Consider the following 18,801-nt stretch of genomic DNA (forward strand, 5'->3'; position numbering starts at 1 on the left):
GGCTTTCTGCAGGTGTGACACTGCACGGGCAGACTGAGTGGGTGGAAGCCCCTGGTGTCCCTGCTGCTGTCCCTGCCTCCACATTCTCAGCACAGCAGCCAGAGCAAGGCTGCAGAAAGCTGGCTCAGATCACATCGCCTTCTCACAGCCCAGAACGGCACTATCCAATATGGTGGCCACTAGCCACGTGTATTTAAATTTAAATTATTAAAATTAAATGAGATGAAAAGTCGGTGCCTCAGCTACATTAGCCGCATGTCGCCAGTGGCTACCATATTGGACAGAACAGATAAGAACATTTTCATCATCGCAGAACGTGCTGTGCTGCTCCAGCCTAAACTCTGTCTCCGTCTACTTAATTATCCAGCCTCACCTTTTATCATTTTTGCCCTTTTTCTCCCCATTTGGGCCACACCAGCCTCCTCGATGTTCCTCAGATGCAACAGGCAAGTCCCCACCTTGAGGTCTCTGCTTTTCTCTCTTAAATGTCACCTTTTCTATGGGGTCTATCCTGACCGCCCCATCCATTTGCAGCCAACACCCCAACACACTCCAGTCCCTCATACTCTGCTCTGTTTTTTTCTTGCTACTTAAATCCTCCTAAATATTGTATTATTTGCCTTCCGAAATAATGTTTATATTCAGAATCCATCAACTATAATATAAACTCCACAAGGGCAGAAATTTTTGCCTTTTTATTCATTGATTCATTGATGTATACTCAATACCTGGGACAGTCTTTGGCACACAGCAGATGCCCAGTAAATAATGTGGAACAGAGGAAAGTTACCTCCAGAAATACCTGCAAAACTCCTCTCAAGCAAGTGTTAGGGACTAAATAATACAGCCAGAGCCCTTTGCATGGGTAACTGTATGTCATCATATTTCTTAGAAACCACATATTTCAGTAAGATTGAACCATAAATAGGAGATGCCTTTCAAATGGTCCTCATAACCCCGATAAAGGAAATTATCTCTGATCATGGGGTTTCAAACGGAAAGGTGCAAATGACATTCATAAATTTAGTAATTTAAATCCCTGATTACAAATACTAATTTTGAACTTGTTAACCAGTGTTTTAATTTATTATTGTTAGAATTTTTCAACCATTTCTGTCTTCTTTCCCACCCCCCACATCCAGCCTCTTGTGGAGGTGCTAATGGCATGTCTGTGATGGAGCCAAAAGGAAGGCGGTGGGAGAGGAGGAACAGGAAGCACGAGAAATCCACTAATTGGACAATCAGCACTGATTAATTTGAAGTTAATTGTGATAGTCCTTTTTCTAGGAGTGTCACAATTAATCTTTTATGAGAATTTCTAAGGTTCTTTCCAGCTTGGAAGAGTCATGACTCCATGAGGTGCAGGTCTCCACTGACTCATCTGTGGCCCCCAGAGCTTGCTTCTAATTGCACACCTGGAGCTTTGGACTAGGCTTTTGACCATAAGGTTGGGGGCACTATAACCTAGAGCAAGCAGCTACTCATGTATGCGCTTTCCAGAAATTTCCCCATTCTCCATTTTTGCTTTTTTTCCTCCTCCCTATTATCTGTCTTCAGAACTTTCTATGAAGACAATCTTTCACATTAGTTTTGAGTCACAGTCGAGCTCACTTGAGAAACATGAAGTTTCACCGATGTGCCTTCTTTGGTGCCTTCTCTCTTTTTGAGTGAAGCCTAGTGGAGGTATTTCTCTTACCACCAAGCCATGAGTCAGGCCCTGCTATGTTAGAATATTAAAGCTTATTCATTCTACTTAAAACATAATTTTGGAAAAATATCACTTACAGTCTTCAATATATAGTTTCACTCACCTGGTGACGAAATTAAGGAAGGTCCAGAATGGATAGTAATATCCAGAATGGGTAGCAATCACTTACACAATGATATTTTAAACTAAGAAATGGCCAGGTAATCCCAGCACTTTGGGAGGCCAAGGTGAGAAGATTGCTTGCACCCAAGAGTTGAAGACCAGCCTGGGCAACATAGGGAGAGTCCCATTTCTACAAAAAATTTAAAGTTAGCCAGGCATGGTAGCTTGCACCTATGGTCCCAGCTGCTCAAGAGTCTGAGGTAGGAGGATAGCTTGGGCCCAGGAGGTCAAGGCTACAGTAAGCCACGATTGTACCACTGTGCTTTAGGCTGGGTGACAGAGTGAGATCTTGTCTCAAATAAGTGAATAAAATCATTCAGTGTAGTAACATATTGTAACAGCAATCACCCCACATTCTTCAACACTTCCTTTTGTAAAGGACTTAGTAAAGTTTCCTAAAAATCAGTGGTCCCCAATGCCATTCCCACTGGACAGAGCTTCACATTTTAACTCTCAAATATGCATTCTGACGTGATCAATGCTACTGTCCTACTGTCATTAAAAATATGATTGTCTTCACCTTCCACAAATTTCCCCTGAGAGCCTTTATCTTTGGGCACAGCCTCATAAAACGAATCCCTGTGCACTAACTGTATTTAACTTTTCCTCATCATGGCTGGCTTACAGCAGGGATCTGGAGCAGGTAAGAACAGTCTTTCATGGGTCTCTCACAAATGTGGGAAGCCATGACATTTCCTGTATTCCTATAAAGCTAGCGAAATGGTTTTTACAAGAGAATTTCCTCTCACTATCCATTATTTTCCTGTGATAGGCCAGTCCCTGATTTTCTTTTCTTATTAAGAAGAAATTTTCTTATTAAGAAAAAATCTTCTTATTAAGAAGAAATTTTCAAGAGTTGTTTCACAGAGCTCTTTCACAGGTCCTGTAACAAGGTCTAATATGTCCCCATGACTAGAATTCTCTTTGTGTGGTAAGACCAGGCTTATGTGCAGATCAAAAAGAAGAAATGTTCTGTCATTACCACTTCAGAATCTTGTTTGCCTCCAAAGAGAGTAAAGAGGGTTCTGTCTCATTAATATTATTTAGAATAATACTCTTCACATATGCATCCCGCCTAACAAAGCAGCCTGTCTTACATTCTCACAGTCACTCCTTATAGCGGTCAGTGGTGGAGGCATGTAGGGAGAGCTCATTCTCCTGTGTTAAGAGGTGAGGTAACTGAAGATAGCAGGCGGACACAGAGTCCAGGCTTGTCAGCAACACAGACCATGGCAGGGTTCTTTTTGAAGAGGACTGTGCTACCAAGCACAGAAGTGGCGTGTGCCTCTAGTCCCAGCTACTCAGGAGGCTGAGGCAGGAGGATCACTTGAGTCCAGGAGTTTAAGACCAGCTTGGGCAACATAGCGAGATCCTGTCTCTAAAAATAAATAAATAAATAGATGAATAAATACAAATTTTAATGTTTTTATATTGAGAAAAAAGGAAGAAAAGAATCATACAGCCTAAATTAAAAGAAGCACTTAATGTCCTATTACCTTAGACTCTCAGTATTCAGAGCAGAATCACTAAAAGGTGGTTTACCTGAGGTCAATCCTTTCAGAAAATTCTGGAAACAACCCTCGCAAAACTCTTTAAATCCAAAGCCACAAGAAACTCACTCTTATCATATTACGTGAAAGCACACAAACTCTGCAACAGAGCCCAGAAAATGAAAGCCAGTGCAGCCACAGCACCCTGAAGCCACGGCATGAATGGCCATCCGGGGCCTGCTGGCGGTGGAAGTCTCCGTTCCTGGAAAATCACCTCTGCCCTGAAGAGTGAATCCCAAGGTCTCCAGGGAGTGTACTTGCTGCGAACGTAACTCCCTAATTGCTATATTCTTTAAGTAAAATGGATTTTGTTGTTTTGGCAGGAAGCCATATGCTAATTCTCAGAATGAGTCATTACTGAAAAGTATTAGCGAATAGGAAGGGTTCTCGGTATTCAAGGATTCTGACCCCTGGCTTTGGGAATCCTCAACAATGTCACTTTCTTCCTTCTCATTCCCTTTGAGGCTGTGGCCAAGACACCAATTTAACAACTAAAGTAAATTTACAACCACTATGAAATAGAAGCAGAAGAAAGGTATAATATGAGTGATTTCATACACACACACACACACACACACACACACACACACACACCCCTCCCACCCAGTTGCGGGCTGATCTAAGCCAGGTGGAACAATTTAGCTTTAATGGGACGATGTCAATTTGTGACTAAGTGTTTCATAACGAAAAATCTCCTAGTATCAGTCCTGGTAAACTCACAGCAAGAGCACAGACTCAGCCCACTAGGGGACTTGAACCAGCTCACCAGATGTCTAATTAATGCCCGCTGTCAGCTGCTCAAATGTCACTTATGGAGCTTCTCTCTTTGCAGCCACTGTTTTAATGATAAAGATTATGCGCTGATGTCACTGTGCTCCTGGGTTAATGTCGTGGTGGGCAGAATGACCGGCATAGACCGAGCAGCCAAGCACGTTGTGCTTTCCACAGGCGAGATCGTGCTCTATGACCACCTCATCCTCTGCACCGGGCAGCAGTACCAGGTAAGGCCGGGCACAGGGGGTGCAAGCCATGTGTCTGGAGAGCTCCATGAGAGCCATTCATATGTTTACTGGGGCACACGCTCTCTGGGTAAAGAGCATCCCTCTGCCTGGACAGCTGCTGCTCTAAATTCATAAAAGCACCCTTCAGGGCCGCACACATAACCAGAATTATGTCCGCAAACCCTCCCAGAAACCCATTCCAAGAAAAACATTCTGCTCAAGGATAAAAATCACAGCAAGTTGGAGAAATGTCATTCTTTAAGCTGTTGTCCAAAAGTCTAACACGTACTGCTCGCCCTAGCAGAATCCAGACGCAACCAGGCATGCATTTGTGGTAAATTAATTTATGCCTCAAGAGGCTAACATTTGGCTGTGGCAATGGGCTCTCGCGAAAGTATTGCAAACACGTGTACCTTCTGTCAACCCTTATTTTATTTTGTCTCTCGGTTATGAAAATAGGAAATCTGATTGATTGGTTTCCCAGTGTCCACGCTTTCCTTTCAGTTAAACTCTCCAGCCACATTTGAGTAAAGCATTGCGGGATACACCGAAGCTGTTCAGTGTCTCAGGGCAGCAGATTTTAATATTCCACTTTGTAGTACGCATGAGTGTTTCATGTAGTCTACAGCAGTAAGGTATTTCTCCAGTGACAAGAGGCTTACTCTGTAACTCAAGGATGAGGTCTTCGACCAAGCTTGCGAAACCCATGGTCCATGGGCCCAAGGTGGCTTTCAATGTGGCTCAACACAAATTTGTAAACTTTCTTAAAACCTTATGACTTTTTTTTTGCAGTTTATTTTCTTCAGCTCATCAGCTATCTTTAGTGTTGGTGCATTTTATATGTGGTCCACGATGATTCTTCTTCTTTCAGTGTGGCTCAGGGAAGCCAAAAGATTGGACACCCCATTTAGACCATCTTGTGAACGGTTGTGGATTCGATGCGGGCCTGTGTATGACAGATTTCCTTGACATCGCCAAGTGCAGAGGAGGCAGCGCATGAAGGAGACAGGGTCTCCACCCGGGGATTGTCACAGAATGTGCTCAGCAGCTCTGAGCATCACTTGCTCTGTATTTTCTGCCTTGGCTGCACATTGAGATGACCGGGGTGCTTTGAAAACACATCCATGCCTAGGCTCCGCCCCCAGAGGTTGTTTTAATTATTCTAGGGTGGGGCCCAGTCGTCAGTATTTTTTTAGTGCCCCACATGCTCCTAAGCTAAAGCTGAGAACCACAAGCTTGCACTTTCTTGACTAAGAATTCCTCATCTACACCTTAGAATAGCACCTCTCAAACTGTGCTCTGCACATGAATCCCCTGTGCTTCTTAAAATGCACATTAGGAGCAGGAGGTCATGGAATGGGGAGCCTGAGATGCTACATTTTCTTTTCTTTTCTCTTCCTTCCTTCCTTTTTCCCTTCCTTCCTTCCTTCTTTCCTCTACTTTTAATTCCATTTATTGTTTGATGAGTCTATTCCTGTGCCGTAAGTTTCCATTTCTTCAGTTTCTTCTGGGCTATCCTTTTCTTCTGTGCAGCCTCTTCTGGTTTAGGAACAATCTGTTCCTTTCAATAATCTTCATCTCATTGTGGCAGGCAGAGCTCACACATGGATTAACCTGACCCTGAGCTCTGTGAGTGTGGCCGCACATCTTGGGTACTTTGTTCACCTGGCTATGCTCAATGACCAGAGAATCTACATGTAAATCCTTATGTTCAGCGTGGCTCTCTGCATTTTTAAGCATGTGCAGCAAACATTCAGCACTCTTTTTGGGCCACTGACCTTGTGTCCAGTCCCACTGTTTGGCCTGGACACGCCTACCAACTCCACCCTTGTAACGTCAGAATGGTACACGTTGTCTCTATAAAGTGACATCTTTCAGATACTGAAAGATTTCTGTCTGGTTTAATGTTTTAACAAGTAAGAGGAACACTTAAATATCAAAACAAAGTATCCCTGCAGTAAATATTTATCCTTTAACCATAAAAATATGGTATGCTCTTTATATATGCATACCCTGATGGCCTGGGCAGTTTCACAAGTGTTCAGTGGACACAAAGATTTGAACCTCTCGATTTGCCTGAGGTTCACATTTTCACAGATTGTCAGACCACTTAGGGGAACAGGAAGATGCTACATTTCTAACAAGCTCCCAGGTGAGGCCAATGCTGCTGGTGAATGAACAACCCTTTGAGTAGCTTGGATCAACCTCTGAAGAATCTCTCTCCTCTCCTCTGCACCCCTCCCATCCCTCCCCTCCCCTCCCATACCCTCTCCCCTCCTCTCCCCTTACTTCCTCTCCTCTCCATTCCTCTCCCCTTCACTCCCTTCCCCTTTCCTCCCCTCCCCTCCTCTCCTCTGCTCTCCTCTTGATTCTCAAAGGGTATAAAAGGATATTTTTATGGTTAAAGGATAAATATTTACTGCAGGGATACTTCGTTTTGATATTTAAGTGTTCCTCTTACTTGTTAAAACATTAAACCAGACAGAAATACCATGCACCCCCTTAGCTTGTCTCCCTGTCACCTGCCTGCCAGGTTCCAGCTGCTGCTGTGACTGCGTACTTTGGAAACTGAGTGGAAGACCCAGCCAGCTGCCCAGAGCCTCGGGCATCTGCCCATGTGTGCCCAGCTGCCCCTGCAGCTTTAGTCTGTGGCACATTAAGCTCTTGCCCTTTTTACAACGGAAAAAAAAAATGAAATGAAGAAGTGATAAAGGGAGTTCCAATTTAATTTTTCCAGAAGGACATAAAATCAAAGTACATAGAGTGATACAGAAAGGGCAGCTGAATTCACTGGGGAGCTTTTCTCCCCCTTTCCCCATTCTCTTCAACCCTCTCCTGGTTTTGTCCCAATTTTGTGATTTTCTAAAAAACAAATTAAAATAATGAAAACAGAGCTTAAACACAAAGCAAGAAGACAACCTTTATAAAATGTAATTACAAACCGCAGCTTCTAACCAGACCTTTTAAATGGCACACCTCACTCTAAATTGTTGTATAATGTTTTAATATTCAAATACACATCACTATTTTTTATTACAAAAATCCATGCACAAGGTAAAATACTACATTGCACTGTAGGGCTGAGCATAAGGAGAGCTGGTCTCTCTCCCAGCCCACTCTTCCTCCCAGCTCTTTCCAAAGGCAACCAGCTTGAAGCATTTCTTTTCTCAGTTTTTCAGTGGCTATCCGTATAACTCCAAATACAGTAATATGTTTATAGAATGTTTTTCCTTGCTCTGTCAACTTCAGACATTATCTATAACCTCTCCATTTTCAGAGATGGAGATTTAGCTGGCTCACTTTCTGGACTCTGTAACTCCTTCTCCACCCCTCCAATCCATGTTGATCATTTTTGTTGGCAAACACACTCTTGTTTTGAAAACCCCTCTGAGATCACAGGGCCACTCTCCATGACTCATGGACAGTCATGGAGTAGCAGAGATGCCTGCCCCAGGCCTGGATTTGAGGAACCTCATAAATAGGAAGAACAAAAATGTACCAACTCAAAATCAAATGAGTTTGGTGTTGAGCATGAGAAGACTGTGGCATGGACTGTTTATGAGTCGGGGGTCACTAGCAGCTGGCAGGTAGGGCAGGTACTTCCAAGCAAGCAAGAAGAAGAGCTGGGACTGCAGTATACAGTGAGCTTGATGTGGGTTGGCAATGTGACATTGTCTCTAAAGGGATTAATCATGTCTTAGACTGGGTCAGTAATAGTGTGGCATCCAGAATGATGCAGCCCAGGTGAGAGCCTTCTACACACAGCGGGGAGGAATCCACACCAGTACTGTACCTCCCAGTAAGAGACCTGAGAAAGACACTCCCCCATGTCATTTGACATCACCTACTATAAAGAGATCTCATTTTGAGAATGATTACAGGGGAAAATAAAAGCATGCAGTCAAAGAAAACTGGCTGTTTTAAAAATGGCTGCAAATTCTTTGATGCCTCTTCCATCTAAGAGGTCTATGTCTCCTCTCCTTGAATCTGGGCAGCCTTGTGACTGCCTCGGCCAATAAACTAGAAAGGATATGACATGGTGTGACTTCTGAGGCCAAGTCACAGAGGCCATACACTGCCTCCTGAATTGTGGCAGCAGTCACTCCTGGAGTCCTGAGGTGCCACATGAGAAGTTCTGATGCCCTGGGGTTGCCATGCTGGAGACGCCGTAGGTGAGCTCTCTGCCTCACAGTCTCCGCTGATCCCAGCCTTTCGGCCAGCCTTGCGAACAGGCATGTGAGTGAAACAATCGCAGATCCTCCAGATCACTCCATCCACCAGCTGAAAGTTGCCAAGTGACTCCTGTCCACAGCGCACAGAATAAAAGAATTGCTCATGAAAATGCTATCCAAATTTCTGACCAACAAAATCATGGAAAGTTAAGTAGTTGTTGTTTAAGCTACTAAGTTTTGGTGTGAGTTTGTTGAACAGCAAAGGACAACTAGAATAAAAAGATAACACAATAAGAGAAAGAGAACCATACAATATTTGGAAAAATCAGAGGAAGAACATATTTTTGAAAATGTTAAAAAATTCAGGCCCCCCCCACACACACACATTGCAGGTAACTATCATCCTCTACACAATTTGATCACCTGGCCTCTGAAATGGGAGCTGAAGCCATTGAAAGAGCAGAGGCAAAGCTGAGAAGGCCACAGATGAGAAGGGAGATGGGTGAATAAGAAAGAATTAAAATGAAATCCCCATCAGAGACAGAACTGCTGCTAAACAGTGATGCTGAAGACAGAGCACTCCTGGAGGGCAGAAGCAGAGGACAAAGGGATATGCTTGGTTCAGGAGAAAACAGGGTCTGATAGGCATGGAGGCAGCATAGAAATAATTGGTTTTCCTGAAGAGGAGACTCAAAGAAAAGGAATAGAGACAATAATTAAAGATATTCTAGAAGAAAGCTTCTTTTTACCTGAAAAACATATTGTCCAGCTGACCACATTCTAGGCAAAACCATAGAAAAATGTTCTCAGTTATGTTCTGACAGAATTTCAATTCTTTCTTAGTCACCCATCTCCCTTTTTGTCTAACCCTGTGGCCTTCTTAGCTCAGCCTCTGCTCTTCTGAAGCTTCAGCTGCCATTTCAGAGGCTGGGTGATCAAACTGCATTGGGGATGATAAATAGTTTCTCATAGAATGGCAGAAAAAAATTGAACAAACTTCAAAAGAAAAATAACAGATTACAACCTTTCCCCCTAAAAAAGAACAAAAATAAAACAGATACCAAAAATTTTATCTCCAGCGTTAAATAGCAAAAGAAAATGAAACTAACCTCACAGAATTTTGATGAAAAGTGGTGATTCAGTAATTATACGCCCACCTAAATCTCTCATATTTGAAAATAGCAGATAGCCATTCTTTTATATACAAGGCGTCAGAAAAAATTATCTTCCCTGTTCTTTGCTTAATGTGCACTCAAAATAATTGAGATAGAAAAGAAAATTTAGAACTTCAATGAGGTGTGATGGCTCACATCTATAATCCCAGCACTTTGAGAGGCCGAGACGGGTGGATCACTTGAGGTCAGGAGTTCGAGACCAGCCTGGCCAACATGGTGAAACCCCCTCTCTACTAAAAATACAAAAATTAGCCCAGTGTAGTGGCGGGGTCCTGTAATCCCAGCTACTTGGGACACTGAGGCAAGAGAATCACTTGAACCAGGAGGCGGAGGTTGCAGTGAGCCGAGATTGTGCCATTGCATTCCAGCCTGGGCAACAAAGCAAGACTCTGTCTCCAAAAAAAAAAAAAATTTAGAATTTCATAATCGTATAAAAGGACAGGTGGCAAGCACCACAAACAATTTATAAATGTAATCTAAATAATTGTTGTAAATCTGAGAATAGATGCAAAATAGAAAAATGACTCTTAAGTTAAATTAATCTAATAAAGACCAAGAAGTTGTTGACAATTGGGAGGGAGGTAGCAAGGGAGGAATATGCATTGTCTTAAGTGGAGAAACCCAAAAGTACTATTTCAGTGTGACTCTTATATTTAGAAGAAATAAGATTAAAGAATCCTTTGAAACAGCATGAAGAAATTCACCTTCCCAACACTGCAGAAGATAAAAGGGAGAAAACAAAGGAAAACAGACACAATGGTTAAAAGTGAAGGTGTAAACCAGAATGACATGAGGAGAAAATAGTGGTGAATGTTATGGGTGGATTAGGGTTAGGGCTTCAAACCACCCTGTTACAAGAACCAAGACTCTGTTTTTACACTTAATTCAAAATATAAGAGAAATACCCAATCAAAGGGCAACAAAAGTTTAAAAATAAGATGGTTCAAAGTGCACCAGCAAAAGACTGTCAGGCAAATTTCACACAGCTATTAGAAACAGCAATAATATTAGTGCCCAAGAAAGGGAATTGGAGAAAGAAAAGCATTAAACCTGACCAAGGGTAAAATCCATGATGAGAATATAGAGGTCATGAACCGGTTACCTGCTGAACATGGTTGTATCAGAGGATGTGCCACAAAAACAGAAGTGCACTTGCAATATGACCTTCGTTCCTTGGAGTCCCATTGAAGAAAGGAAGGAACAAGCTGAAGCACAGCGAGGGATAGGCTCCGTCACTCCAGATGTGCAGCCAGAGGGGTGAAGATTCAGGGTGTGCAGGATGGCCAGCCAGTCCTCAAATACTTGAAGAATTTTCATACGGAAACCAAATTCAGTCTTGTACATGATGGCTCTAGGAAACAGATCTAGGTCCTGAAAGTGATGGGAATGCAGTGTTTATTCATCCTGAGGAACAACTTTCACTCAAAGTCTACTCCAAAGAAAACGGTCAGCCCTAGGAGACAGGAGCCTGCTGCTAGGGAGCCTCAAAGCGGTTGAGCACCTGACTGCCGTTGAATGTTTACCATGAGACAGACACGTGGAACTCTCGTTCTGTGATGGAACTCTCACATACCCTGAGGTCACTGCCATTTGCATCCCCGTGTTGTAGTTGAGAGAACCGAGGTGCCATGCCGTGAAGCTTAGGTAGTTTGCCCAAGGTCGGTTACTACAGAGGTGGTAGACTAGGGTCCAAACTCAGGTGGTCTGGCCCTGGATCAAGCACTGTCTCTGTTTCCTTCTCTTTCCCTCTCTTTTCCCTTTCTTGTTGTTTCCCTTTATCTCTCATTGATATGGTGCAAGGCTTATACTTGACGGCTTTTAAAAGTCATTACCACAGAGATTCTAGAGCTTAGTATTTATAGCTACAGTCAAATAAGCAGTTCAAAAAGAAAAAGGTTATTTCTTTCTGTCATTAAAAATATCTGTAGAAAAGCAACCCAGGCCCGGTAAGGTGGCTCCCTGATGTCATCAGGAACCCAGGCCCTTCCATCTTTTTTTTTTTTTTTTTTTGACAAGTTCTGACTCCTGTCACCCAGGCTGGAGTGCAGTGGTGCAATCACAGCCCACTGCAACCTTGACCTCCCAGGCTCAGGTAATTCTCCTACTTCAGCCTCCCAAGTAGCTGGGACTATACAGGTGCATGCCACCAAACCCAGCTAATTTTTATTTTTTTTATTTTTTTTATTTTTAGTAGAGATGAGATCTCCCATGTTTCCCAGGCTGGTCTCAAACTCTTAGGCTCAAGGGATCCGCCTGCCTCAGCCTCCCAAAGTGCTGGGACTACAGGTGTGAGTCACCATGCCTGGCCCTCTTTCTATTTTTAATGTGTGTTTTCCATTCTCAGCATCTCAAGATGGCTGCTGTGGTTCCAGTCATTCCATTTTCAAGAGGCACGAAAGAGGAAGGACTAGAGCATGATGACTTCTCTCATTACCTCATCCAAGGACTCCTACTTGTATCTCCTGACCACCTCTTAGGTCATGAGTTGGGAAATGCAGTTTTTCAGCTGAGCATATTTCCCAAGAGTCTGTTACTAAGAAAGGAAGACAGAATATTGGGTTAGGCAGCCAGCAGTCCTAGCCACCGTGAATTATTGCTGAGTGACAGTGGCACTGTGCAATGGCAAATCAGTGTGGTTGAAAAGTTATCTGCTGCTCTCCATTCAAATTTAGTGGCACTTTAGTCAGTGGCAGAGACCCTCAGTTTGGATAGCCAGTCCTCGTGGCACTTCATTAAAGATAACCAAGCCCTTATATCAAAGACTGTTCTCTCCTTTGCCTCTTTTTCCTTTTCAGGGCTGGTGACCTCTCTTGACCAACAGGAGTGTATGGGTGTAAGAAACTTCTGCTAGCTTCTAAATGTCTGCCTACAAACTCCTCTTAGTGTTGAAATATGCTATTCAATGAAAGAAAACAGTATGTGATGAACCATTCAGAAAGGAAGCTTCTTTTTACTTTTCAGGGCTGGATAGCTCTGTGGCCCCACGGGCACACATGGAAGAAGGAAATTTCTTGTACTGGCTTCTTAATGTCTCCATACAAATTATTTTTCTGCTAAAAGCTTCCGTTCAATGCAAGAACACAGTAAATGATGAACTGGTCACAAAGCAAGCTTCTTTTTCCATAGATTGTTTTCTAATTCACTGAGTTCTTCTAAACTCTGTGCAGACAAATTTGTGTGGCTTTGGAATTTATAATCCTAGCTTCAGTTCTGCCTACTTTGTGAAAATGCCATAATCCCGTTAGGTTTTCTTTAATTGCTCTTATTCTTTATAGTAGAGAAGTACGCAAAACAACTCTACACATTTAAGTGCACACAAGAATTATGTGGATTGTCAGAATGCAACTACATTTCAAGATCGTAGTGAGCTAATTTTCCATTCGGACCTTATTCTTTTTTCTCCTCTTCCTTTTTTGTTTTTGCCTAGACACCCGCTACTTGAAACTTTTAGAAATGAAGGGCTCTCAATTTGTTCTTTAGCGCTGCCACTTTCTGCCAAGGCTTTTTCAATTGTTAAATCATGACTTACTAAACTGATGTAATGTTACCCACATTTTATTTTCTTTTATGCTACCATGCTCCTTGTAGTTCCAGTGAGGTTTCAAAACCTGAAGCACAGTATTCAGTATTGTGCATGTCAAACCTTTCACCAAAGCCTTCAGTGGGCTGCTTTATAATACCTATGAATATAATGCTATCAACATTTTAGTGGGGTATTACTAAACGAGCTATATTACTAATAAGAAAACTTTACCTCCTCAATTTTGGTTACAGTAAATGACCACTATTTATTTAGTTGTTCCCTTTTGCTACATATAATTTCACTGCAGCTTCTTAATGGAGAGAGAATATCCAGCTTTAAACATTGGTTCTGTTTTGCTCTGTTTCATTTTAATTTAATCTAGTTTGAAATTGCATTAAATACATCACGGCAACGTACTAAGGCTTTACAATTTCTATTGAGGAAGTGTATAACCAAAAGTTTCCTGTCAGCTGGAGTTTAGTCAAGCCCCATGAGTTTAAGCACCAGCCAGCATTTGCCTGCTTGTCAAAGGATAAAGAACTTCCTCTACCCCAATATCCATCTTGACCGCAGGTGAACTTATTGCCTGTAATAGCTCTAGGAGTATTCTTGCCTCACAGCCCTGAGGTCTTAGACCCAGAATGCAGCAAGCCAGTAGGTATCGATCTTCCACCAAAGGCCTCAGGGTCCCTCTAGGCTGCCCCTCTGCTTGCCCTCTTTTTCTCCTCATAACCTCCACCTGGCAACCAGTTAAAAATCAGAGGGACCAAGTGGTGGCCCATTTGGGGAAACTCAGGTCACTGTGCTGTTTTATTTGGTTTTTGCAATGACACTTCTTTGTCTGATTTTAATTTGAACCAATATAATAAAAAAAAGATCAGGAGTCTACATGAAAACCCAAGGGCTTGGCATTTCTTGGGAAGTCAGATCTGGCCATACTGGATCCATACTCTACACTGGCAGCAACTAGATGGAGCGGAGTCATGGCTGATCTCTCTGGCCCAAGCACAAACCCTCCAGTTTACCACAGTATCCTTGACACAGAAGACGAGTATCAGCTATCATCCTTTATTGTGTTTTTACTGTTACTTTCCTTACAGTAGAGGAAAGTTTCTGTTCCCACACACATCTGCATCAAAACTGAGAGAAAGATGGAGGGGAATAAAGAGAAGGAGAATATTTCTCTGACAAGACAAGGAATAATTCTACACTTTTCATAAGTAAATAATAATGTTTCCTTCCTTTTCTTTTCTGCCTAGCCCCTCTATACCCTTAAATTTCAACCCTGGATATAATTGTTTCTGTGGCAGATTATTTTTGCCAAAAATGGCCACCACATCCAATTCACTTCCATGTCCTCTTCCAGAGCCTTGCCTCTCCTACATGAAGAGGTGGAGTTGAGGTTCCCTCCCCTGATCCTGGGCAGGCCTTTATGGCTACCTCCATGAATCGAATATGGTGGAAGAGACACTGCTCAACTTCCAAGACTAGGTTGGAAAAGAACCTGGACCTCTCTTTATTGGCTCTCTCTTTCTCAGAACACTTGCCCTAGGAACCCAGCCACCATGTTATGAGGAAGCCCAAGCTACATGGAGAGGCCACATGTAGGTGTTCTGGCCAACAACCCCAGCTCAAATCCAACCCTTAGCCAACATCAACTGCAAGGCAAATCATGACAATTTGTTGTCACATTTGAATACCCAGCATATTTTCCAGGGGAAAGAAAAAGGATTGAGATAGTTTAACTATATTCAGATAATTTCAGGCCCCAGCCCCTGAGTCTTCCTAGCTGAGGCCCCAGACATTGTGGAACAGAGACAAGCCATTCCCCACCTTGCCGTGTCTGAATTACTGTCCTGCATAGGCTGGGAGCCTAATGGTTGATTTTTACCACTGAATTTTGAAACAGTTTGTTACACAGCATTACATAACTAGAGCAACTCCCTCTGATAATTGTTTCTAGGTGCTCATTACACCTGTGTGTGTGTGTGTGTGTGTGTGTGTGTGTGTGTGTGTGTTTCTTACTTGGATTAAAATCTGATTGATTGTATCTGGGGACAGAAAAAGACATACTGAACATTGCTATGTCTACTTTTTTTTTTTTTAACCACTGTCACCACTTTATCTATTATCGCTGAAACAAGCATTTCTCTAACATACTTCAGGTCCCATGCCCCACAGGGGCTGATATTAGTCAACACCTGACAAACAGAGAGGTTCCCAACAGCAGTCAGCGGCGGTACACAGGGAAAGTTCCTTGCAACCATTTCACTCTCAATGAGGAAGAGGATTGCTTTAAGGCACTGACTTGGATAAGGAATAACTCCATCACCACAGAAGGTAAGGATGTCGGTAACTGTGCATCTCTTCAGAATAGCGTTTTATTTTTATAATGAGTCTCATTCTTCATCTAGTTCCAGTATATAATTAGTGCCTAATTAATTCCAACCAAATCATTCATCTGTCATGCTTTGTTTTCCAGATTAATTTACAACTTGTTGTCATTTTTGGATACCCAGCATGTTTGCTGGGGGAAAGAATAAGGCTTGAGATAGTTTAATTATCTATAATTATTTTATTATACAAAATGAATATCCGAAGAGCAAAGCATAGCTAAAATCATTAACTAATTAAAGAATAATTTAATAAGCAAACATGTTTAGCAATTATATGGAAAATATGTCTTCTTTTGTGAAGCTGAAAAGACCTAGGAAGAAAAAGGCTTGTATTGGAAGGGCCTTTTCTTGTTTTCACAACCTATTGTTCTCTTTCTTGGTGTTGCCCGTACAGTCCTTCCCACAAATACACAGACTCGAGTTACGTGCCACTTTTTAAATCGAAATGAAAAAGTGAAACATTTGTGCCAATGCCTCTGCCACTCAAAAGTGTATTCTCAAGCATCTTTCTCTGTATTGCTTGAATTTCATTGAAATCATTCAGCCTGTGAAACAACCAGAAGAGGGCCTGGCTGCTTTTGTGTCTTTAACTGAAACCTAGAAGTCAAGGTTAGGAGATTACTTAAAGCAGCCCCTTTCTTTTGCCTAAAAGTGAGAAGACAGTTAGTGACCTGGTTCAGTTCCACAGCAACCTGTGGTTTAGAGTTCAGCCCAAGGATGTAAAACCACTAAGTGCCCAGAAAGTGGGCATCAATGTGTAAAATTAAACATGCTAATTTATTTAATACATGTATATGAGTATAATCTAATTATATTTGTTAATATAATACATTAAAATTAAATATAATTTATTATAATTTTTGGTGGATCATTTAGGTATTAACTTTTGCCAAGTTATAACATTTACTACATTAAAAAGTTACTAATGTACTACATTCAGCATTTAAAAATGAGTATCAAATGGCATTCAGTACGTTGCTGAATTCAATTTGCTAATACTATTTATAGGCTGTTTGCCTCTAAATTCATAAATGAGATTGACCTGTAGTTCTCTCTTTTATGCATTGCTTGTCAGGTTTTTGGAATCAAGGGTATGCTAGTCTCACAAAGCATTTTTGGAAGCTTTCAATATTCTTTGGGGATCTGAAATACAAAGTAACTTAAGGGTTGGACAGAAATCACCCATTAAACCAGCTGAGTCTGGAACCTTTGGGTAGAGGTGGGATATAGAGATAGATTATACTGGCAACCCAGATTTTTTAAATGTCATAAAGCATTTCATACTTTCATCCAAACTTGGAATTATTTTCAGTTTTGCATCTATGTATGTTTAAACCTGTTTTAGCCTTTTAGTCATTCTGTAATAATTACCCCATGATCTATGTAGACTCAGAGTATTTTCTTATCAGGGAAAATTCTCTAATCCATGGGTTGGTGAATTTTTGCTGTAAAATACCAGATAGTAAATATTTTGGACTTGGTTGAGCATGGTAGCTCACACCCGTAGTCCCAGCATTTTGTGTGGGCCGAGGTGGGAGGATCACTTGAGCCCAGGAGTTTGAGACCAGCCTGGGAAACATGGAAAAACCCCACCTCTACAAAAAATACAAAAATTAGCTGGGCATGATGGTGCACACCTATAGTCTCAGCTACTCAGGAGGCTGAGGTGGGAGGATCAATTGAGCTTGGGAGGTCAAGGCTGCAGTGAGCCATGATTATGCCACTGCACTCCAGCCTGGGTGACAGAGCAAGATCTTATCTTAGGATTTTTTTTTCTTTTAGACTTTGCAGGCCATACGCCCTCTGTTGCAACTCTTCAACTCTGCCCTTTTAGTGAGCAAGCGACTATAGACAATATGTAAATGAATGAGCATGGTTGTGTTCTGATAAAATTTATTTATGAAACCAGACGATGAGCTGTAGTTTGTAGTAACCTGCTTTTAGCCATAACATTTTTGACAAATCATTACCATTTCATGAAGTCCAGACCTCCAAATGTACCATAAGTTCCCCAGTACCATAACTTCCCCAAAAGCACAAAAGCCAGTGGTTCAATACAAAATGCACAGTACGTCTTTAAGACTGCACCCAATCCTGTTAGCCTGCAGTGCCGTGCTTTAACTTTGAACCTCTGTGTGTTTTGGATGTTTGGGCTAGGGAGCATTTGACCAAGAAAGACCCTTCGAAAGTGGCACTGCAAGTTCTTAAGGTGGAATGTTGATGGCAGAGAATTTAGAAACCTCAAAGCAAGAAGCGCTATGGTCTCTTTCAAGTGCCTTTGTATTGTCCTCTTGGTGCTCAGATGGAGGAATAGCATCAGTGCTATTCTGCTGACTTGGCCAGTCGTCAGAGATGATGATGCTACACTGCCCCCTTAAAGGGAAATGCTTTTTTAAGATTTAAGACTGTCTCCCAGCAGCCAGTGTATAAAGCCATTTGGAGTGCCTGCTTTTGTCCACCAAAGAGCCAGAATAAGAAGTATGTGGAAATTAGTTTCCTGTCTTATATGCAGGTGATTTTCTCCAGGTCTGGTGCTTAATCACTCTCCCAGGCACCTCCCAGGTAGATGCTCGTAACACTCACATGCTGGGACCAAGCTCTGGGAGCTTTCAGGGAAAGCTGACCTGTCCAAGTTAATTTAACTTCGTGTAGAGGCCCTTTTCAAGTGAATTCTCAAGTAAACAAAGTTAAGAAAAAATGTTAACATCTTGCCTTAAGAAAACTTTCTCCTCTTTGTATCTTTTCTGCAATCCAGGTCATATTCAGACATACCTTTACTCCCATTCAGATCTTATTCTTGCCATTATTATTCTTGCAGCATCACTGGATCACAGTCCAAATCTCAGAGCAGAGCAGGCCTAGGACAGAAAGCCCATCCCCACCTGAGCCAAGAACCAACAACCACAAGACAGAATTATACCCACAGAGGCTCCCAGGAAATGCAGCAAAGAATAGGATCCAGCGTGAGAGAAGGCCTTGAGGTAGAGCTCCTAAATACACCGTTGGCTTCTCTGGCAGGCTGAAATATGTTTAGCAGGGAGGGCATTCCATGTAGAAATAGGCATTCATGCCAAATCGCTTCAGTCACCTGTGACCTCTATTTCTTAACTGAGA

The 18,801-nt window shown here is 42.1% G+C and overlaps 1 protein-coding gene across 8 annotated transcripts in view; it reads left to right on the forward strand.

Moving 5' to 3' along the window:
- Nucleotides 1-18,801, forward strand: part of LOC105486805 (cilia and flagella associated protein 61) — a 290,537-nt gene that overhangs the window by 183,114 nt on the left and 88,622 nt on the right. For all 8 annotated transcript variants that reach the window (XM_011749866.2, XM_011749862.2, XM_011749864.2 and 5 more), the window contains 2 exons: nucleotides 4,253-4,421; nucleotides 15,457-15,631. In XM_011749866.2, the coding sequence (XP_011748168.2) occupies nucleotides 4,253-4,421; nucleotides 15,457-15,631 (344 nt within the window). The remainder of the gene's footprint in view (nucleotides 1-4,252; nucleotides 4,422-15,456; nucleotides 15,632-18,801) is intronic.

This window comes from Macaca nemestrina, chromosome 15, assembly GCF_043159975.1.
Source record: "Macaca nemestrina isolate mMacNem1 chromosome 15, mMacNem.hap1, whole genome shotgun sequence".
Lineage (NCBI taxonomy): Eukaryota > Metazoa > Chordata > Mammalia > Primates > Cercopithecidae > Macaca > Macaca nemestrina.